The sequence below is a fragment of the Haliotis rubra genome, unplaced genomic scaffold (assembly GCF_003918875.1).
Source record: "Haliotis rubra isolate DU_JTF1 unplaced genomic scaffold, ASM391887v1 Scf1496, whole genome shotgun sequence".
Lineage (NCBI taxonomy): Eukaryota > Metazoa > Mollusca > Gastropoda > Lepetellida > Haliotidae > Haliotis > Haliotis rubra.
In genome coordinates, this window is record NW_025765443.1 from 95,694 (window position 1) to 120,291 (window position 24,598).

The following is a 24,598-nucleotide window of genomic DNA, read 5'->3' on the forward strand; positions in this document are numbered from 1 at the left end:
TGGTGCATCTCAGGGTTGAAAAAATTAAAATAAGTCGGTTCAACCAAGGTGTAAAACATCGGAGAGCTCTGAAGTGGGGATAACTCTTGTTCAGAATGTGACTTTATCGTTTATCTCCATGGGAAATTCCTGGTTTGCATGAACAAACTTTTAGCAATGATTATAACAACCTACATAATATACATAGGAACCTCAGCGGACATGCCAAGAGTAAAGAGCAATATTCCCTAAATGCCCCTGACATTTGATATTGAAATGTTAACTGCATCACAGAGGCTTACACTTGCTTAGACTATTCTTCACCGGCAGGTGTTAATTTTACATTATACAACATGTCCCGAAGGACATTATGGTGCCAATTGTGCCTCTCCGTGTGGTCACTGTCTGGACACTGGCGTCTGTGACAAGGTTACAGGCAAATGTCCTGGAGGATGCCAGCCTGGATGGTGGCCAGATTTCTGTTCACAGGGTAGATACTTAATCGCCACTTGTTCCTGCATATCTTAAATGTTTTGTCTTTTTGTTAATGGTTAATGATATGTTTATAGCTTGCAGTGACGGTCGCCATGGACTCCACTGTCAGTCTGAGTGTGGCCAATGTAAAGGAAACCTGCCTTGTAACAAGATCAATGGGACATGCAATCAAGGATGTCAGCCAGGGTTTCAAGAACCCCTTTGTACAGGTGGGATGCATTTTGAATGTGATGGCAGTTATAATTTCTCATTATATCGCGGACGCCTGGCAGTTAGATGAAAAATGTATCTTCTCTACTCCCCAGAATGCGTTGATGGAATGTACGGTGATGACTGCATGTCACGATGTGGTCAGTGTAAAGACGGCTTAACCTGTGATAAGTCCAGCGGAGAATGTCCCGAAGGATGTCAGGGTAACTTCATGAAAAGCAATAAGAAATAATGTATTCTTTCGACCATATGCAAAGGTTTGCTCAGTCATCAAGACGACAGGCAGCTAGATAACTGCTGTTGAAATTCTTATTTTCTATTGATATAATGAATGAAGGTAACTTGGTAAGATATCAAGGCAGATGATATGAACCCCTTTTTATGTTCTGAAAGGTTGTACAGAGTGCCCGGCAACGCCAGGATACTCAAACCAGGTGGTGCCAGTTGCAGCAACACTTGGGACACTACTCGTCTTGGCTCTCATCGCTCTGCTGACAGCCATCATTTACAACAGAAGGTAAGGGGAAGATACTTGATACTTAAGAACAGCGATTGACATTTTGTGCTATATTAACCACATAATCTTATGTATAGGAACGCATTTCTATATTAGAATCATAAGAATTGAAACATTTCCGTATATTACAGACTGAGGGTTCAACTGGATGCGTCAGAAAAGAAACACGAAGATAACTACTTGTCTTTAGACGAGAGGACCAAGGATCCAGTTGTGGAGAACACATATGAGCACATCGACAATACCACCGAATAAGTGCATAAAGCGTCCTGTCGTGATGTATATGGATATAAAGTAGTCTTTTGTATTAGTAGTAAATTGTTCTTAGTGTGGACAAACGTAGTTTCTCATTTCAGGTCACTTATCAGAGTACAACTCGAGCAAGTCGTGTTCTGGCTTAAATATCGACAATGTAACGATTATGAAAATGGTTAATCAGCGTTTATCTTTTATCAACTGCAAGCATCAAAAGCAGTGTTTATTGAACTCAGCACTCTCGAATATAGCTCATGTTATGTGATTCAGTGCATGACCTTTTGTAAGTATGTTGTATTATTTTGAATATTTCTCTATGAATAAATGTTTGCGGTTGACACGTTCGCTTGTCGCCCTGATTATATAAAAGTTTGATTCACAGCTGTGAAGCCAAGTGCTGTGTGTCTCGATAATACGTGTGGGTTGAAAGATGCATAAAATTATGTTACTTTTTACCATGGTATTGCACTGAAATACAACACATGTTTATTCAGTAAAGTAATTAGATACTGTTTGAAACATTTCAAAAGTTCAAACACGGTTGAATCGTTTCCTTATTACGCTGCACATGTAAGTTTTGATTCACAGCATGGGTGAAGTCAGTTCCTTCTTCCTTGTTGTGGCATAAGGTTTGCAAATTGCGCCAAACTATGTCACTTTAACAACATTCCTGGACTGATATATATTAGCTTAAAGTTACATATACCCGGAGAAACATTGATATCGTTTCTTATATGTCGAACGTTTATGCATGTCTCTATGTACATATTTCACTGACACCTCTCTTCATGAATGTCAAACATATCACAAATAATAAGCCTCATGTGCCTATAATTTCATATATGTAGAACCTTCAGACTTGCCCGTGTGTACATTCGTCATTATATAAATGTCAAGATACCACCGATAGCTGGTTTGTTAGTGCAAAACCGTGGTATGTTTCTTTGGAAGGTCACATGCACCTCATCATATCGTAGTAAATTATGATACAAACTATATGTACTGTCACCTCATGTTTTTACTCTTTCCAAATGATTTGATTTGTAACATAAATGATATCCACTTGAACAACATGTTTTTTTCCCACTATATTTCACGTCGGCCATTTACGCCTATTTGTATTGTATTTCCTTATTTCTAAACCTGCGGCAAGTGAGCAAGAAAATATAAATAACCCTGACGTTGTTATCTAGCAGCAACCTTTCAGGTTGTACTGAGAGTCGCCATTGGCCATGTTCACTATATGCGGATTAGCAATGCAATATTTTTTTGCAGTTACAAATTTCATTACCTACGAGGGCGAAACTATTGGGATTCAGATTTTTCATACTATGCCCTAAGGCAAAATATCACTTAGTCACGGTGACATAACGCAATGAACAATGCCGTGACGTCACGTTTTTCTATGACGTTGCGTTCTACATGCGGCGACGGCAGGTAGCCAGCCTATGTTTGAAAGTAGATTTGGGTTTACTTTCCTCAATTTGACGACTTCGTTAATAAATAGAGCATTATATTCGTGCCCATATCACATTTGTGCCTAAAGATCGGTATATCACTCGCCCTCGCTCGGGAAATAGCAACATTTAGGCACTCGTGGCGTAAACATAGTATGACATGGGCACATATCCACTATTTAGTTTGTCTGTCTGACTCTATGATTTCTTTAATGAGATAAGTGCTGTGTGTTCATCAGTAAAGTATGCAGTTATGCATCATTGCTATTTTCTATGAATTGTGTTTGCCTACTTCATATTCCTCATCGATTATGAGTCCCTATGGTTCCTAGTATGGTGATCTACCTTCAGTTGTTGGCGATCATTAGCCCGTGTTTTATATTGTATTGTCTTCTTTTAGTTTTACATGCTAGTTTTGTGTTCATATATGTGATACTATTTTTACTGTCCATCATCGACAGGTTTTACTCTCTAAAATGTTATTATTTTTTATTGTATAAATTCCTCACGATATGGCTGAGATATTGCCGATGTCACGTTAAATGTTAACTTGCTCATCCACTGCTCAATTATGAACATTTTGCGGATATTTAACAAGATTAGGACTGGTAGCGGGTTCCAGGATTGAAATGAACCCCTGCAACATATACTTATCGTAAAGGAGAACATAAAAAACAGCCAAGCTGACTTTTGCGCAGAACTGTGGTGAATAGTTGTGTAGCTTTCGTTGTCGAAGTAATAACAAGGTTGTTCGCAATATAAGAAATTACTTTGCAATTTTTCTGTTGGCATTGGTGTCGGTTAATGACTAGCTTCATGTTTGTATTACAATAGCTGTGTGCAGTTACCTTTCTACAGATATTGACGTTAGTTTTTGGCTTGTTACCATGAGTTAGTTTTGTTTATTAAGCCTACATTGTGTAAACATTTCAGGTTACAGATACATATTAATGATACATATTTGATGAAGGGACATTGTAATGTCGATGCAAAGAATAAAATGTTCTTATCCACCAATGTGTCACCTATTCATTGTCGGATGAAGTGTACAGACTGGGGGATGAGTACATGAGTAAAATATGCATGCTTCCAAGTGATTATTTAAGTGGATTGTGAGATGTTGGCAAATACCAAAGGATGGTTGTATGTAATATTCAATGGTTTCACTGATTTATGTCTAAACGGCTACAGCAGTAAAATACGTTTTAACCACCACTGGACACAGTTCCTCAACTGTCCCTTGACGACATGTTTTATATTATACATTTATCCCTTATCAATGTCAAATTGGATTTCGTCACGAAATGGTTGAAATATTACCGATGTGACAATAAATACACACACACTCGCTCGCTCGCTCATAATGCCTCTTTGTGCTTTATAGCTGGGGCATTGTACGGCATATGTCGTCGCGAGAATTTGTTTTATGTTGCGAAAATACACTATTAAAAACCCAAAGAAGTAAAACCCAAAGGCGAAATTAGAACAATATACTCTGTTCAATATGCTGACTATAGTTCATTTAGTTTGATTGAAACTATACATGGCGGTAGCTACACGTCCTGTCCACCTGTGGGCAGGCTTAATACGACTACGCCATGGAAAGACTTAGTGTTTAAATTATGAAGGGAGTCAGCAGTGACACGAGCTCTATATGTTCTCTCACTTTGAATAATGACAAGAATGTGGCATGAATGATTTGGTCGATGTTCCGATGTTTTGGTCACATTCCATAGAACCACCACCAAGTAAAATCTCCGTTTGAAGGATTGGCCTCCCCATACCATCACAACACAGAATATGTTGACCGCCAACGAATCCATCGATTTGTCCCAAACAGCTCGGTGACAAACATTAATAGCAATGTCAGTGGACATACTGTCCTCTCTCTCATCCAGCTAGGGCCCATGCAGGAAGTAAATGTACTGTACGTCCCGATGGTCCCTAGTATGTTGATATACTAATTACTATGTATAAACTTCATTGTTCTCGTCATGAAATGGCTGAAATATTGCCGATGTGACGATACATTTTAACTCACTCACTCACTCCTCTCTCGCGGCTATGGATTCATCACCGAAGCAGACCCGCCAAACAGAGCCTTACAGTCCCTATCTGTACGTACGGCGTTGCTCTATAGTGTTAGTAGTCGTCGAAGCAGATGTATGTTGTGTGGGTGTGGGTGTGGGTGTGGGTGTGGGGGGGGGGCTGGAGTTTCCTCCCCACTCCCTCACAACCACTCAAATAAAGATCAAGGACGGTTGTGCACATGGGCTTACATTTCATTTTCTCTTTTTCCCGTTGCCTTATCATGTGTGGACGGTATGCGGCTAGGGTACTATAGAGTACAGAAGTTTAGACCATTGTATCTACATGTACACGTAACAAAGCAGTTTCGCAGGTGTATGAATTGTATAGACAATTTGTGTAGACTGTATCGCCCGGTTTGCACAAAGCATGACAGGAGACTATATCTATTTTATGTTTTCAATACGTGTTTTATTTAAACAACTTCCTTGTTGCCGAATTGTATTGGTGTTCAGACAGGCGACTGTGGGCTGTTGATGTGAGAGGTGAGTAGCGCAGAGACATAGTTTAGCTCTTATCCGGAGTAGGTATGTGAGTGAAAGATCTGGCATCCCCACTCTTGTACATTGGCCATGTCTTCAGTAACCCATGCTTGTCGTAAGAGGCGACTAAAGGGATCGGGTCGCCAGGGTCGCCGACTTGGTTTACACATGCCATAGGTTCTCAATTGCGCAGATCGATACTGTTTATCACTGGATTGTCTGGTCCAGACTCGATTATTTACAGACCGCCGCGATATAATTGGACTATTGCTGAGTCCGGCGTAAATATAAACTCACTCACTCACCCTCAGAATGCAGTGTCATTTAGTTTTGATTGATTTTGCGATATCGAGAAACGAGGTCGTACCAAATGTCTTTGCAAGCATGACATTATCTGTCCACAGGTTTTGTTTCGTAAGTGTATATTTATCTGTTATGCTAACCCCGGTGTTGATACATTTGCTCTCATCCCTTTGCCTCTTTTCAGGAATCTAACATCGGAAGGTGCTGGGTGGGATTGCTTGTGATCTGTGTCACCGTGAACCTCACCGGTAGGGACGTTATTCACTTAATGTAAAACAAGAGTAGCTATGTGTAGGGAAGAGGGCTTACTTTTCAATAATGCCCAAGGGTCATGTTATATCCAACTTATAAACCGATCGAAGATATACTTTAGATATAATTTCAATACTTAGTATTTACTGTTGAAATCAACTGGGATGAGACTGGCAGCCGACGCCTCGCAATGCACGTGCTCCGCGCTACCGTTTCCCTGCACGATAATGTCATATTTTAAGATCGCATTCAGTGATGGCAAGACAAAGTCGTATCAATCTTCAAAACAAGTAATAATTCAAAGTCAAGGGCTATTCCTCAGAAAAGCCCGAGGCAGAGGGACGTTATTAAGATAATGCCCTGGGCACAGGGACGTTATTAAGATAATTGCCAGGGGCACAGGGACGTTATTAAGATAATTGCTCGAGGAAGCGAGATTGTATCAGATTTGAGGGATATTACGAGAAAAAAAGTGTCCCCTAAGAACAATGGAGTGACGTAACTGTCGGTTTATAAGTGCATATAGTGTTTGGACTTGATGAACAAACACTCACTTAGCTATCACTGAATGCTAACAATACTGTATTGTATATTTCTAACTGAGTAACAAGCGGAGCCATGTTTTTTGAAACAAATGCAGAATGCCACTGTAATACCACAGAGCTCTGTGACAAGTTCCCCTCAACTCCCTGTAGTCAGATGGATGGTCAGGACATGTGTCAGGAGGGATGGTTTGGTCCGTGTTGTCAGAAACGTGAGTGTGGAGTTGATTGGTAGATGTGGTGAATACACAAAGTTATGAATATGTACATGAGTGGGGGTAGATGAGTAGACGGGTATATGTAAAACAATGATTGCAAGTCACCGATACTTGTGATACTAATTATGTATCTAAATTTCAGAAAACATTGCTTTGCGGAGATCTAGCAGCCAGAGTAGCACACTGACCAATTTTCCAAATCTGTATGGAGCAGCACTTGGTGTGGACGGCAGAGCCACCACAAATGTCTATAGCTCACCACGGACATGTGCTCATACAAAGAAAGAGACAAATCCAACCTGGACTGTGAACCTGAACACTTCAGTTCCAGAGAAGATACAACACATCAGACTCTATCTACGTGACGACCGTGAGTGCACGCAGGCACGCACACACGCACGCACGAACGCACTGTACAGTATAGGATATTTTGTGAGAGGATTATTTAAGGGTGACAACATCCGACACTGCAAGAAATGGCCTCTTTTGAAGGGAATGACAATTTGGCCTTTCAGTTGGCAACCTTAACATGTACAGCTAAATTCGAAATCAACGAAACGTAACTGAATAAGATTTTAGTGAGCCAGAATGTTTATTATTGTATCGATTTGTAATAGATTGTTAAGGATGTTTTTTACACACGAATGGTTCCCTTTCAAGAGTCATATTTTGTATTCATCTGAATTTACGTCGAACAAGGTATAGCCTCATCAGAAAGGTACAGATTGTTCTGTCCCCATCTGAGTGAAGTAATATGGTTTTGCACCATCTTTAGCAATATTCCAGCAATATTACGTGAATCTCACCTGAATTAAGCTCATACTCTGTACCATATGAGGTATCGAATCCGGGTTTTAATGCATGACGAGCGGTCGTTTTGACCATTAATGTACGTCATTACATTATAACAGTATATATAAATAGCACAAAATAGTTGTGCACTTTCAGTTTCAGACTGAAAGTTATCAAACACGTGAAAATCAACCTCTTCGCATCATACTATGTTGCACGTGCAGTACCTATTGCGCTGTCACTGCAGACGTTGTGTCTCTATGTTAAAGATGTAAGCAACTTTCTTGCACTGATGGTCTAAAAATAGCCAACTGCAGATATTGTTGGGTACAGAGTATTCATTATCATGTACTGTACTGACATATTGTAGACTATTTAAGTTATTTTACAATTGGTCGTCCTCATTTTAAGACGGGGCGATGGGGTAGCCAAGTGATTAAAGCGTTCGCCCGTCACGCCGTCAACCCCACATGGGCACGATGTGTGAAGCCCATTTCTGATAAACACCGTAGCAACTGGTTTTCTATGTTAATGTACAATAATATCAACGGGCATCACTGTATCACTTTGTATTAACTACACACAACACATTAATATAATCAGTACGATAGTTGCTAATTGAGCACCTTTGGTTATACAGAAATACATGAAAATTCATGAAATACATGTCCTCATCATCAGTTAACCATTTCGGCAGCAGCAGATGTTGACGAAACGTGATGAATACAAATACTGTTTCTGTGATGTGACAGATCCACATAGATGTAAACTTTAGCGAAGTCAGTAATAATAATGGCATGCTCTAAAACGCAAACAGCGTATGTGCCTTTCATGTGTTGTGTGGATATAGTGACACTGTGTTGTCTATGTTATGTGTTCATTGTGTCTGTAAGTCTGTAAAACCCGTGGTTAGAATATTGCCCTTCAACATGCTGGTTTCAGCAACCCGTGCTTGTCGTAAGAGGCGACTAACGGGATCGGGTGGTCAGGGGTCGCTGACTTGGTTGACACATGTCATCGGTTCCCAATAGCGTAGATCGATGCTCATGCTGTTGATCACTGGATTGTCTGGTCCAGACTCGATTATTTACAAATCGCCGACATATAGCTGGAATAGTGCGGCGTAAAACTAAACTCACTCACTCACTGTTAGTCTGTAATTTGTGCCTGCATGCGCGCGCGTGCGTTTTATGCGTGTTGTGTTGCGTGTATGTGTGTCTAATGTGCGTGTGCAAGCGCGTGAGTGTGTGTGTGTGTTAGGCTTATATGTGCGTATATTGTGTTGATGTCTTTTCTGGAAAAATGTTAGTGTAAAGCGTTGGTGGCTAGTCTGACAGGTAAAACTGAATTATGCGGTAAGATTTGAACTGCATACGATTCGCTTTACCGTGGTTCATATCCGAGCTTGCAAAGCAGAATTTGTGTTATCTTTCATAACTCAAGTCATCTATGTTCATTTAACGTGTTCCACTGATGCAACACAATTAATACTTATGACATTTCTCAATCATTTTTTAACAGTTCAGGAGAGAAGCAACGGCATGGAGATACTTGTGGGCAGCCAGATGTGCTACAACTGGTCATCAACTGAACATCCTCCTCCTATAGCTAACGTCACCTGCCGCCAGCCACTGACAGGAACCACGGTCACTATACGGATACCTGGTCAACTGAAATATCTTACTTTGTGTGAAGTGCAGATATTTGGTATGTCATTAATAGGTATATGAACAGATACCAAAAGAATAATAATGAACTGACAACAAACTATATCGGAAAACGCCACCCAACATTTGCAATTCAGGCCACGTTCATTGTTTATAACACTGACGTTAGATCGGATTAATCGATCCTTCTTCCGCAATGAAATATGAAAAACAGTAAATGCTGTTAGAAATTACATCAGCATATTCCGTCTTTTACATCTTTTAGGTTCATCATGAATGCATGTAAATCAAAATCTTATAGTTTAACTGTAATTCTGTGTTGAACAATACAAGTTTGCAGTAACGGATGGTTTTCTAAAGATTGTGATAAATACTGCCGCTGCCTTAACAGTACTGATGTATGTGACAAGATCAGTGGTCACTGTTCTAGTGGATGTTTCCCTGGTTATCATGGCACTGACTGCCAAACAGGTATGTGCTGAAAATACAAAAATAGCAACTAGACTGTGTACAAAGTATATAATTTTAGTTCAAATAAACGGTTTATCAAGTTATTATCCTTTATTGTTTAGACTCTTGTGAAGACTGTGCAAATAATTTCGGATTTCCAATACGACGATTTACGCAAAACAGAAATGTGAACTGGACTTTTATTTGTAAGGCTATCCCCTCTTGTGCATGAGGGGATGTGCATTTGCATGGATTTGAATGACGACACAATGTTATGTCTACAACGTTAGTACTGATATCTGGCACCTATGAAGGGCCACCTCCTCGTGGTGGGTGCTGGGTCATGCTAAGCGCCCTTCAACTCCCCGTTGTGGACCCGTGGGGATATTTGGGCAACCAACCCGTTTGCCGTGGGTTGCGCCCCTGTGTCGGTGGAGGACGGGTGGCTGGTGGTTGAGGGCACTGGTTCCAGGAACAGTGTTCCTTTGCCCAACACACCACTTCGCCCCTTACTTCACCTAGACGGGTGGTTGAACTGGCCCGGTTCAATCAATCGTCTGGTCACGCCAAGCCCTGTGCTACAACTGTAAAATGTTGCACAAAATTTGAGAATTATTATATGATATTTTTAAATCTTGGCAATTTTTGAACTTTGAATTTTTGAATTTCAACTGCACAATTTCATGTAAGTTTTTGCCTAGAGTCGTATGCCCAGAAGGCGGTGGCTCATTGGCCAATCTGGTGGATTCATTAATCTTTTAATTTTCTGTTGGAGTATGTCATCCGGGTATCCTTGGTGCTGCAAGTCGGAGATCCGCTTGTTTTTAGCATCGTCCTTGTGATACTCCATGGTGGGTGGGGAGCTCGGATGATGAAATCTAACACAATAACCATGGCTTACGAAACCCCAACAAAAGAACCAAACGTCCTCTTGACAATGACCCGGTTGATGATGACCACAGACTGCCTAAGTCGATTGAGTATTGGCCACGTTTCCTTGTGATCGAGACTCTAGACAAGAGTCCATTAAAGTTGAACCCTTTTGCAGTATCTAAGGGTATTCAAGGTATTGCTGGGGATGTAAAGAACATTAAACGTCTCCGTTCAGGTGCGCTGCTAGTTGAATGTGCGAAAAAATCGCAATCAACAAACTTGATGAATACAGAATTGTTCGTTGGCATTCAGGTCTCGGTCTCTGCTCACAAAACTTTGAACACAAGTAAAGGAAACGTCAGAGACCGGGACAGATTGTTTGATGATATGTCAGAACTTGACATAGTATCAGAAATGAAAGATCAAGGTGTTCTTTACGTTAAGCGCTTTACAACCCGAAAAAACATTGAAACTTTCAGAACGAATACCTATCTGTTTTCCTTTTCATCTCCAAATGCTCCCAAATCGCTGAAGGCAGGTTGCTGTAACATTCCCGTTGACACCTACATCCCTAACCCACTCAGGTGTTTTAAATGCCAGAAATATGGACACGGTGTAAATACTTGTACATTGTCTGTTGTGTGTGCTCACTGTGGTGAGAAGACACACACAACAGAAGATTGTAACAGTACTTTTAAAAAATGCACCAACTGCTCGGGCGACCATTCAGCTTTTTCTAAAGAGTGTCCCATTTGGAAAGAGCAAATGGCAATTAACAAAATCAAATTTACCCAAAATATCACTTTTTCTGAGGCAAAAAAACTGGTAAAGAGATCCGATCTTCCAGAGAGTTGTGCTGCAGTAGCCAAAACACCATCTGAGTCTAGCTCTAAAATAACAAAATCATCCACTAGCTGCCAAACAACCTTGACTTGGGTCAAAGGGGACTTTCCAAAGAATTTGTACCCTGAGATATCGTCTCAGACTGAAGAATCACTTCCTGGTACGTCAAAATCTTCTTCTGATCATAAATCTTCCTCTCAATCACGCTCACTCACTCAATCGTCATCTGAAAATCAACAAATTGTTCAAAGTAAAGGTAAGCCTAAGCCTGATGCTAACAAGAAACAAAGTGGCAGAGCTCCAGAGGGGTCGCAAAATAAAATTCAGTTGTTTAACAAATATGGATCTCTTGAGGACATGGACGTATCTGAAAACGTCCATTCTAGGGCACATAGCTTGTCGCCCTCAAAACAAGTGCGGGGTAGATCCCGAATAAATCCCCCCAAAAGATAATGTCTTCTATTAATCTTGTACAGTGGAACTGCAGAGGACTAAGGAAAAATTTCAATGATTTGCAGCTATTAGTCCAGGACTTCACACCATCAGCCATTTGTCTCCAGGAGACATACTTAAAACAGACGGATACATTCGATTTACGTTATTTCAATGCATACCATTCCTTTTCACCTCCAGGTGATCGGGCCACTGGAGGATCTTCGATCCTTATCAAGCAAAATGTTATCCATAGCCCTGTTATACTTACTACTGGTTTCCAGGCGGTTGCCGTACGACTGAGGTTACATGTTGCGTTCACATTATGCTCTTTGTACATCTCCCCATCTTCAACTCTTCAGAAGACTGACCTTCAATATTTATATGACCAACTCCCGAAACCTTGTATCATTATGGGAGATTTAAATGGCCACAACCCGCTCTGGGGTGGTACAACTACTAATGCTAAAGGTAAACTATTAGAAGAGTTTTGTTCAGACAATGATTTATGCATATATACTGACGGTTCTAGCACATATTTACATCCTGGTACAGGAACTTATTCAGCTCTTGATTTATCAATTACTGACCCAGACTTATTTCATGAATTCGAGTGGTCAGTCCACGACGACCTGTGTGGAAGTGACCATTTCCCAACAATACTAAAACCCGTGAATCCATCTGATGTTCCTCCATCATCAAGATGGAACTTTAAGAAGGCTAACTGGCCTTTATATGAAACTTTCTGTACTGACAAACTGAAACCCGAACTTTTTCGTGATCTTCCTGATGCCATCAAATGTTTTTCAGATGAGCTCAGACACATAGCTGACAAGTGTATCCCCAAATCCTCTGCAGTTCCTCATGTACGTAAACCATGGTTTAACGCTGAATGCAAACAAGCTCGCAAGGCACGGAAAAAGCTGAAAATTATTTCCGTTGTCATCCTATGGTCCACAATTTAAACAAATTTAGAATTTTAAACGTCAAAGCACGGCATACTTTTAAACAAAATAAACGCCAATCTTGGCGAAGTTATGTCTCAAACATCAATTCGCGCACGCCGATATCAAAGGTGTGGAACATGATTCAGAAAATAAGGTAAGGGCTCTAAATCTAGCATTAAGCATCTAAAAAGTGGAAATGAATTATTAACTGATAAATCTGACATAGCAAATACTGACTGAGTTTAGTTTTACGCCGCTTTTAGCAATATTCCAGCAATATCACGGCGGGGGACACCAGAAATGGGCTTAACACATTGTGCCCATGTGGGGAATCGAACCCGGGCCTTCGGCGTGACGAGCCAACGCTTTAACCACGAGGCTACCCCACCGCCCCACATAGCAAATAAACTTGGAGAAACTTTGGCCAAACATTCTTCCTCATCTAACTATGTACCTGAATTCCAGAAATATCAAAGACAGCAGGAAAAGAAATCTATTAATTTCAATTCAGACAATGGGGAAGACTACAATGAAACCTTTTCGATACATGAGCTTCATACTGCTCTTGACCAAGCTCACGATACTGCTTCAGGAGCTGATGGCATACATTATCAACTCCTGAAGCACTTGCCTGAATCATGTTTAGAGACGCTCCTATCTATTTTTGATGACATTTGGACATCTGAACAATTTCCTTCGTCGTGGCGCGATGCTATAATTGTGCCCATCCCTAAACCTGGACGTGATCATACTGATCCTTCCAGTTATAGGCCAATTTCATTAACTAGCTGTGTTTGCAAGACCATGGAACGCATGATAAAAAATCGACTTGTTTGGTACTTGGAAACCAATAACCTTATAACTAATATACAATGTGGTTTCCGTAAAAACCGTAGTACCATCGATCATTTAGTGCGCTTAGAATATTTTGTGAAAAATGCCATAATTAATAAACAACATGCAGTGTCGATCTTTTTCGATTTAGAAAAAGCATACGACACAACATGGAAACATGGGATTTTAAAAGATTTACATGACTTTGGATTACGAGGCCGTTTGCCTCGCTTTATATCCAACTTTTTAAATAACAGGCAATTACAAGTCCGAGGGGGTTCAACCCTGTCTGACCATTCTAATCAGGAACAGGGAGTCCCGCAAGGCAGTATTTTGTCTGTAACACTCTTTAGCATCAAGATTAACAGTTTATCAAAGGTTTTAAAAGATTATATTACTGGATCTCTTTTTATGGATGATTTTAATATTTCTTGTCGCGGTAAAACTATGCATACTATTGAACGGCAAATGCAGCTGTGTTTAAATAAAATACATAAATGGTGTCTTGAAAACGGCTTTAAATTTTCTAAATCCAAAACTAATTGGATACACTTTTGTAGAAAATATAAACCGCGTAAAGACCCGGAACTGTTCCTCAATGGCACTCCCATCAAAATTGTGAAGGAGGCCCGGTTCTTGGGCTTAATTTTTGACTCGCATCTGACTTTTCTTCCCCATATCAAGTCACTAAAAACTAAATGCTTGAAGTCACTTGACTTGTTGAAAGTCGTTGTCAATTCTAAGTGGGGAGGGGATCAAGCTACCCTCCTACAATTATATCGATCATTGGTACGTTCCAAACTTGATTATGGCTCCATCGTTTATGGTGGAGCCTGCAACAGTAATCTAAAACTTTTAGATTCTGTCCACCACCAAGGTCTAAGACTAGGTCTTGGTTCCTTTAGAACTTCACCTGTTGACAGCCTTTACGTCGAGGCTGATGAGCCATCTCTTACACAACGCCGTATAAAAGTAACTTTACAGTATATTACAAAACTTTATTCCAATGAGTTAAACCCTGCATATAACCGTGTCTTTAATCCACTATATGAAGATCTGTATAACAAGAAGCCTTCTCTTGTTCCGCCTCTGGGATAAGAGTGAAACCTTTCCTTTCTGCTGCTGGCATTGAGCTAGAACATATAGCTCCTTCCCGTTTTCTTTCTTCTCCGCCTTGGCAGTTGGTTAGGCCACAAGTTGACCTAACATTAATTACATTTAAAAAATCAGAAACAAATGAATTGCAGTATAAACAAGAATTTAGTCAATTAAGAATTAAATATAATACATACAAATCCTTATTTGCAGATGGGTCCAAGGATGGTGGCGCAGTAGCATGTGCCACTGTCATTGGATCCCGAACAATATCTTCTAGAATACCGGATAACAGCTCTATATTTACAGCAGAAGCAAACGCCATCTTAACAGCTCTTAAATATATTAATAAACACCGTAAATTTAAACAATATATCATCTTTTCAGATTCTCTTTCGTGTCTTCAGGTTATTAAAAATCTTTCTTGCAAACATCCACTTTTATTAGAAATTATTGAATTGTACAATGAACTTGCTACTGGCCAATGCGACTTGTTGGTTGCCCAGCCACGTTGGCATTTCTGGGAACACGATGGCTGATATTGCTGCTAAGGCAGCCCTCAACAAATCTGTGACACCACATCGTATCCCATACTCTGATTATAAAGCCAGCATTAGAACATACATCCGCGATCTAATGCAAAAGAAGTGGGGCACCCAAGTAGGTATTAATAAATTACATGCAATAAACCCTACATTGGTTACGCCTACTAGGGTTGTCAGTCCAGATTTGAAGAGGTCATTATGCGACGATGTCGCATTGGCCACACTAGATATACTCACCAATATTTACTGAAAGGCGAAGATCCTCCGTTTTGCATCCCTTGTGATGAAAGAATCACAGTCAAGCATGTCCTGCTTGACTGTGTTGAATATTCCATCACAAGGGATAAGTATTTTTAATTTCAAGACATTGAAGGATCTTTTTCATAATGTTAATTATCATTTAATAGTTGAATTTTTAAGAGAATTAGATTTGTGGACTGATCTGTAAATAGTTAAATATTATATTATTGGTAGTTTCTATTAGTAACTGAGATTGTTAGTGGATGTACCCTTAAAGGGGGTTGACGTAGCGTAAAATTATTGTCCTCCTGAGAGGGTACGTAAGTCCCAAAACCTTCAAAGTAAATTTAAACTTGCCAGGATTTTTAAACGTAGTATTCTTGTTCTATTAATTTTGGCTAACATTTCTTCCAATCGCCAGCAGCTGAAGGGATGGTGTAAATCCAGCTAGGGCCCATGCAGGTAGCAAAAGTAATGTAAGTCCCCATGGTCCCTAGTATGGTCATCTACCTTCAGTTGTTGGCGATCTATTGCCTATTTTTATATTGTGCTGTCCCCTAAAGTTAAAAAGTTTTAGATTTAATTACTAGTTTTACATGTATATCTGTGATATTCTAGTTGTTTCACTGTCCTTCGTCGGCAGGTTTTTTATGATATCTGTATATATATTCTATTTAAATGTCAAATGTTCTCGTCACGATATGGCTGAAATATTGCCGATGTGACGTTAAATATTAACTCACTCACTCACTAGTACTGATATCTTAGTACGATATTGATAAATGGATATTTGTCAACAAACGTAATAATTTATAATTTGAGTCCATACCGACGGGGTGAACAGTAAATATCTGTGTGTTTGTGCAGCTTGTCTAGGTGGTTCTTATAGAACTAACTGTGCCTCCAAGTGTGGAAGCTGCCTTAATGGTATCATATGTAGTAAGACAAACGGAATATGTCCTGGAAGATGTGCCTCAGGGTGAATGAGGGACAACACTATGTTATGTCTGCAGCGTGAGTTCTTGGAAAAGTTGCATTTGGAAAGTTGCATTTGAAGTCAAATAGATATTGACTGAAAGGTATTAGCTGTGGTAGAACAAACGGTCCTGGGGAATGTCCATCAGAATGGCAGAGAGCCTACGAAGTAAGTCTGTATGATTAAAAGAAGGTTAAGCTTGTAGTTTACTACTACATATTGTTTTTGTGTTTGCAGGATGTCCAGATGGTTCCTATGGTAGCAACTGCTCCTTTCAGTGTGGAAACTGTCTCAGTGGTGTCAGCTGTGACAAGACAAACGGTACCTGTCCTGGAGGATGTGCAGCAGGATGGCAGAGTGATACAACATGTCTACAAGGTGGGTCTGTACGATTTGAAGAGATTGCTAACCCTGCAGAATACTGTTACTGGATGACTTCATTATGTGTATGTGTGTGTTTGCAGCATGTCCAGATGGTTCTTATGGTATCAACTGCTCCTCCCGGTGTGGAAACTGTCTGGATGGTGTCAGCTGTGACAAGGCCTTGGGAACATGCCCTGGAGGATGTGCAGCAGGATGGATGAATGACGGCACGTGTCTACAACGTGAGTAACAATGGCGTATATTGCACTTAAGGGATATATATATAACAATTAGGTTAATGAACTGAAATTCAAATCTATAGCATATGTACACTCATGTGCCAAAATTGTTTCAATTTTCAAGATGGCAGATATTTCGGTCTCGTCCGGTTATGGATAATAAAGAATGTGTTGCTTACCTTATCGGTGTCCTGTTGCTTTTTCACATAGTTTTTCAACATACCAAACATTTTTTATTGGGTTAAAATCTGGACTCTGTGCTGGCCATGGTAGCTGAGGAATGTCATTCCTGCGTTTCCATGTTTCCGTCTCAAGGGACCGATGCATCGGTGCATTATCATCTTGAAACAGCCATGGTTTGTCAAGGAAATGCTTTACTACAACAGGCCACAAAAAGTTGTCAAGTGTATCAATATACTTAGCACTGTTCATGTTCCCATCGACAAACACCAAACACCCCACACCGTAATACGTAATGCACCCCCACATCATCAACTTCATAGACAGCCCTATTCCCTGAGTGAAATACCCGAGACACTCGACCCTCCATCTTTCTGATCACTTTCGCCACACTTTCACTCTTCTATCAGGTTTAGCAACAATAGTCATTTCATCGGTAAAGATGACCCTTTTCCAGTCCCTATCAACATTCCAACGAATTTTTTCTCTACACCATGCCACAAGTTTTTTCCTGTTGACCTTTCGTATTCCCAGCTTTTTGCAAACAGTCCGTCGAACAAATCCCAGTGAATGTAAATTTCGTTGAACATGTTCTTTTTGGAAAAGGTTGTTGCACAGACTGATTAAAAATGTGAGTAATATCCTCCAAAGATTTCCGGCGATTAACTTTAACGATCCTCGAAAGTTGATAACTCCCCCGTGCTGTGATTTTTGCAGGTCTACCAGAATGACGTCTGCTTTCAATATTTTCACGTTTTCGATATCTTTTCAAAAATTTGCAAATAGTAGAAGGATGGATGCCCAATACTCTGAAACATCGGCTGACCTATATCCACCATTTATCATATTGATAATGGCCTGTTTTGTGTCATTACTCATCTCTTTTCCGTGTCCGGACATCAAATCCGTAACATATGCAGCTACTTTTTTCTTGTCAATTTAACCTACCATGAACCTTACAAGGAAAACCGTCGTGCATCATTGCCTATTGCATAAAGTGAGCTCATGACCTCACCATGTGTCCAGATAGGCTTTATCTTCAGCATTAGCATGTGCACTTGTAAATAACAGGGAAGGACAGAGTGTGACGAGGTGAAATACGAGGGGCGTCCTAAAAGTAGTCGGCCTAACTATATTCTCAATGTCCAATGTTAGAAAAGCTTCCATTTCTGTTGGAAGAATCATTAGCAAATTTCACATATGTGGGTACAGTGGTTAACGAGATACTAGTCATCACAATACATTAGGGTATAATATTTCTTTAAACATTTCAGAAAGTGAAAAATGATCTGTTAATTTGTACCTCTTGGAAAACGGTATGCCCTCAGATAATATGATATATAATATGTTCAGTATAGTATTTGATGACTGCCCGTCATAATCAGAATTCAAAGATTTGGATTGCTTGAATTATATTTAGACGGGGCTGTTTTTAAAGGACACCTCAAGTTTACTCTTTCAAAAGCATTGTGTCCAGATATTTAGGGTGGCACCGTTTACAATATATTGAGTGCTGACACTTGTGTGACCATTCAGAATTTAGTTTGAACTCTTTGAATCATGTATGAATAAGTGAAAACATTAAAATAAATTATGTCCGTATAATTACGTCATCTGAAAGGGGTTGGGTAGTGAATATCATGGGGGGAGTCACTTTAACAAGCGATTGTAGTTTCTAATTGCATTATTATGCACTTTAATATCTACGTTTGATTCTAGAGGACTTCTGCCTATCTAATGTTTCATGCATACTTTGTTTCCTGAAGTTTATGATGCATGTATTGCAGATTTTGCGTTTTGGGGGATATAAAGATAAAGAGTCAAACAGAATGGGGATTGTGAGGCTGGAACATGTCAAATGCAATTTGCTTGAGGTAGACAGATAATATGTAGAAAAATAAAACTAGTGTCTGATTGTGGTCAATCCAGCCTGGCATGAAGCTTAGTCAATGGCACTCATGTAAAGAGCTGCCAGCAGCCATATCAAGAGACAGGCTATACAAACAAGGCCATAAACATTCCCGAAACAGGGGTAATATGAAAACTTGAACGTTATTATTATATAGTGTCGTAACGTTCTTTGTTTGATTCAAAGAATCATGTGCTGGACACCTAATGTACAGATACCTTATATCAAAAACGACACTCGTAATTGTTTTGATCGGCATTCTAGAAGTTGGTGAGTAAATATGAAACATACAACTTTATGGATGACAAAGTGAGTTGTATGTTTCATAATACGATACTCGTACTTTGAACGATTTCATACTTTTTCTTACAGAGTGTGCCGTGGGAATGCATGGGATTAACTGTACAACAGATTGTGGGTGTAAGGAATGTAAGGCTTGTGACGCATACAGTGGTGAGACGATGCAACATATAACCTTACACAATGAAATGACTCGACCTACCAAACTGTAGCTTTATTTTATTGCATTAGTTTGGAATGATGGTTATTTTAAACTACTTCTCTATGTTTTAGATTTACGTTATAAATGCAACCTGCAAGGGTCACTATGTCTGATTTGATGAAATGAAAACGGAAATGTCACGCACAATGCTACTTCAGATTGATACCTTATGCATACAGCTTTATAACAAGATTTCAAAGTCGGTTGTCTTTTCAAATATTTTTCTATTTTGTAACCTATGATTTGTTGTCCAAATTTTGTTAACCAAATTTAACTTTGAAAGGGTAATTTAAGATAAGGTTTAAGAATATGTACATGTTTATGCATGAAATAATAAAGTCATTTTGATAACTATATGTTATGTATGTTCATATGGTTACAACGAAGATGAATTTCTCCACTAACTTGGGGGAAACATCTGCAAACCTTACGCAGATTAATTGCACGAGGATCGTGCATCAAATTGCTGAAAAGCATGTGCCACTATCGTGCATGTGAACAGCTGCGTTTTGGTGTAAAGTTTGATAAAAAATCGCCATTTCTCACCGAGTCTCATCATTTATTGAACACATGACAATAAAGTTTTCAACGTCACGAATTTGTTTTACAATACATCAGCTCATGTATAAACAGTACCTTTGAAGTGTATGGGTTATTTTGCAAAATTTAGTTCAGAACAGTTGACTGAAGTAAGTGGCTACATTTACACTAGTTAGTCTAAACGTTTGATGGGGAGTATATTAAATGACTTTGAGCTTCCACAATTTACAAAAGCTTTCAAAGTGATATAAACATTGTTGTAGATAGTCAGGCGTTTCAGCAAATAGAACAATATCATCTGCATACAACAGAACTAGCAACTTTATATATACATTCAAATCATTCTCAACCAACATATTTACAGTAGCAAGCCCATCTACGTTCGTTTGAAAGTAGCTCTACATCGTTTAAATAAATAGCAAAAAGAAATGGTGACAAGTTCTCGCCTTGTCTTACTCCTATCTTACATGGGGAAAAATATGTTAATTTACCATTATGTGGAATACGTGACTTTATTTGTTGATACTTATTAAAGATAAATTTGAAACATTTTCCGCGTATATTACTTTGTATCATTTTGAGGCAAACGCCATGTCCCCTTCTGTATCAAAAACATTACAAAATCAATAAAAGCGCAATAAAGGTTTTTATTGTAATTTTGATAATATCAAATAGAGCTTTGAGAGTATAGACATGGTCAATTGTTGAGTAATTTTGGCGAAAGCCAGCTTGAGCTTCACACATAATCTAAATAGATTTATAAATTACATTCACAGTTCTCTATTTATCTGACCACATTTGTGTGTTTTTTCTGACCCCTACAGAGAAGTGTTCCGGCTGGGGAATCCCAGTGACAGCTGTTCTTGGTGTGTTGCTGATCTGCACAGTGACTGGTGGAACCATATACATCAGACGGTAGTATATTTTGCCTCTTTCGTACAAATACCCACATGTTTCCGAACAGCATTGTATATTGAAATAGTATCTTGCGGCTATGTAATCACCTGATAGGAATGATAGGCAATGGTTCGTTAAACTATACTTAACTGTGACACAAACGTTTCTTAAGAGAATGCTAACAGTCATTTTAAACATTGTGCTGAAAAATATGTTTAAGTGATAGCCTCTTCTTGAGCAAGCAAACACTTATGTTTTATCCTCTTTACATGCCGATCCAATTAGCTATGCAGTGTCAAATATAAAGTTATTTTGTGTTGCCCATTCTTGTTGGATTGGTTCTTTGTGCATTAAATCGTAATTTCTGCTCTGATTGGCGAACTCAGAACTTGGTCCAAGTAGGCTTCAAGTATACTGATGATCTGTTTTGTTCAATACCCACACAAGCGACAAATATAACTTCTTCTCCAGCGTGTCCAAATGAAATACTTTAGAGTACAATTTTACCAACAAGATCTGATTCTTTCTCCGAAGTTGTTGGATTCAGGTTGCAGCATTCGGGGCCTTAGTACAGTCTTCGAAATGTTTCATGGTAAACATTTAGATGCCCTTTCCAAATTTGACGCTTAGACGAAAATGATGCCCCATGCACGCAGTTCCTTATTTTGTACCACATGTTCCACGTTTGTAAGTGAACACTTGTCTCTGCAGGTGTTTGCTGCAGGTGCACTGGTGTGGAATGATAGGCTCACCTTTTCACCTGTTACTAGCTGGTATAATATACATTCGATAGTAATTCAGAAACACAGGCTGTTGATATTGTCGGAACCGCACAATCAACTCGAGTCGACTGTCCAGATTTCGTATGAATATAGAAAGGCTTTCGCCGCTTGTGAAACAATATTTCAGAGGTTTGCAAACATTCCAAAATATCTGGTGCACACAGCAAAAACGACTCGACCCCGTCCTAATTCATTTGGCTGAGAACACCCTTTGACAATATGCTGTTTTGGTTTCAAAATAATAGAGTTCATCTGCATGGACTCTCAGTTTGCAATGTGTAAATAATTTGTTTATGTAGTGAAGTGATTATGGGTACAACTTCATCGCCATACTGAATGAACTTTGACTTTAGATATTCGTGATGTCAGAAAATCATTCTTCCTCCGGGAAAACCTAACTCTTGCAAGAAATAGGGCTCCAAACTTTGCATTCATAAGGTATTTCCTATTCTAAATGGTTGTGCACTAGTTCTTGCAGAACATTTCAGAATTCTTTGAGCTTCAGCTTCTAGATTTAAGGACGGGATCCATTATTAGCAGGTGTCGGGCGAACATTCACAAATAAAAAACGTTTGAAATCATAAAGTATACAATACCTACATTTCTTAACCTATTAAGATCCTTTTTGAGCCGTTGACCTACACAATACTTTCATGTACTATTAGCCTCAGTGTCTAAGTTTTGTTTTAACTGTGACACAATATAAAAGTTTCCACAGCTTAAATCAAGGGCCTTTTTGTTTGTTTCACGTTAGGGTTCTGTTTTCTGAATTTTACCAAATAGCAATAACTATTTTCCCGTCAAATTACTGAAACACCTGGAGAGCTTGAAGACAAAAAAGAGAGCGGAACACTATGTGACACTTGATGAGAGGACAAAGACAACAGAAAGTACCTACGAACATATCGACAATGCAACGCCTTACTACAATACAGTCAATCATCTTCAGGATGAAACTTTATGAAAGGACAAAGGTTCCAGCAACAGAAAGTACACACGGACATGTTAACAATGCTATACCATACTTCAATGTAGTCGATCATCTTCAGGGTGAAACATGGTGATTTTAGCATTAACGATAAAGGGCACAATGCATCACTGAAGAAATACATGTATATATTGTATATATATTACCAACATAGTACTTCGTAAATAAGTATCACAAAGTGTGACACATTATTGTGGACGTTTAGTACACGACAAAAAGTATGCTTATGCTATATAGATAAGAATCATAATGTATATCACATTACAAATACTTGTCATATATAAGTTCTCAGTCAACTAGTATCTAATTAATGTAGCTTTATCATCATTCACTGAGTGACACTGTTTCTCATGCTTAGTTCACCCAACCTCAATCAACGCATCGTGTCATTTTGTGACGGTCACTCAGACCTGATAACACAGTTCTTTATGCACATGTCGCTATACATTGTTGACATATACAGTGAAGATGTTAGTTAAATGAACTCACATGGACATTTTTTGTTGTATCTAATCTGAATATGATTAGCCAGCACATCACACAAAGTGAAGAATGGTGGAACGTTTATCACAGATAATTGGTATATAGTGTGTACATGCCAGGTATGTCAGCTGTACATGTTTCATTTAAATATATCTATTTCGCGTTTAAAAAATCATGTCTTATACGAAATATTTAGAAATTGAAACGTAGTACGAATTCTTGATTATAGCTATACCCTGAACCTCGATATTTAACGTGTTTGAAACTAAGTAAACTTGAAACTTAAACAAACTAAATTTGGCACTATCCTATGGTTATTAATTCTGGCGTTCAATCGTTTGTAACAGTTTCCCTGCAGTGAATGATGTTGGTGGCGACAATTGGCGGCCCCTTCGAAGCATGAGACTCTATCATAAGGATATACAATAGTGAGTGAGTTAAAATGTCGGCAATATGTCAGCCCTATCGTGACGAGAGAACCTAATACAGCAATAAAAAGTATGAAAAATATTTAAAGGTTATAAAATCCTGTCGGAAAGTACAACAACTAGTATATCACATGTTTTTAAAAAACTAGTTAGGGAGCATATAAAATAGTACTGTTAAGTGACAACACAATATAAAAATGGGCAATAGATCGCTAACAACTGAAGTTAAACCACCATACTAGGGACCATGGGGAAGGATATACAATAAAGATTTAGTCCAAACTGACATGTTTTTGTTGTTAATTCATACCTATATGACTTAAAGTGTGAAGCTAGAAGTTAACATTATTATTATGCACAGTTAAGAACTACGTAGACATCAAGTAAATGAACAAGTAATGACAAACTTGATCAAAACAATGTGAGATCACTTGGGGGCGGTGGGGTTGCCTTGTGGTTAAAGCGTTCGCTCGTCATGCCGAAGACCCGGGTTCGATTTCCCACATGGGTACAATGTGTGAAGACCATATATGGTGTCCCTCGCCGTGATATTGCTGGAATAATGCTGAAAGCGGCGTTAAAACGAACTCACATACTCGCTTATCACTAGACAATTTAAAATCTAAATTGTATTTTCCATTCGGCTAAGCATAATTTCATACGCAAATATAACGATTTGTTCTAACCTTTCAAGAGATATATAACTAGTTTAGGCATTATGATCAGGGTACACTGTACACAGGACGCGTATGCTTGTGCTTGTGCGTGTGCGTGCGTGTGTGCGTGTGTGTGTCT

At 39.1% G+C, this 24,598-nt stretch overlaps 2 protein-coding genes and 1 long non-coding RNA gene across 4 annotated transcripts; all 3 read left to right on the plus strand.

The window, feature by feature from the left end:
- Nucleotides 1-337: 337 nt before the first annotated feature.
- LOC124270072 lies at nt 338-895 on the plus strand. The gene is made up of 3 exons (XM_046705095.1): nt 338-469; nt 549-683; nt 780-895. Exons 1-3 carry the CDS (start codon nt 350-352, stop codon nt 843-845), a joined length of 321 nt encoding a protein of 106 aa, XP_046561051.1. The 5' UTR covers nt 338-349; the 3' UTR covers nt 846-895.
- A 191-nt stretch (nt 896-1,086) lies between these two features.
- Nucleotides 1,087-1,794, plus strand: LOC124270073. Its single transcript, XR_006896671.1, has 2 exons — nt 1,087-1,201; nt 1,333-1,794. It is a non-coding gene; the product is annotated as an uncharacterized LOC124270073 (long non-coding RNA).
- A 3,542-nt stretch (nt 1,795-5,336) lies between these two features.
- LOC124270069 (multiple epidermal growth factor-like domains protein 6) lies at nt 5,337-23,859 on the plus strand. 2 transcript variants are annotated; one of them, XM_046705090.1, is made up of 10 exons: nt 5,337-5,486; nt 5,971-6,034; nt 6,673-6,792; nt 6,941-7,168; nt 9,112-9,297; nt 9,591-9,728; nt 16,730-16,870; nt 16,957-17,097; nt 21,050-21,140; nt 22,709-23,859. In XM_046705090.1, exons 3-10 carry the CDS (start codon nt 6,738-6,740, stop codon nt 22,866-22,868), a joined length of 1,140 nt encoding a protein of 379 aa, XP_046561046.1. In that variant the 5' UTR covers nt 5,337-5,486; nt 5,971-6,034; nt 6,673-6,737; the 3' UTR covers nt 22,869-23,859. The 2 variants fall into 2 exon arrangements, with proteins under 2 accessions (XP_046561046.1, XP_046561047.1); XM_046705091.1 differs by lacking the exon at nt 22,709-23,859 and adding an exon at nt 22,258-22,282 and having other exon boundaries at nt 5,342-5,486.
- The last annotated feature ends 739 nt before the right edge of the window (nt 23,860-24,598 follow it).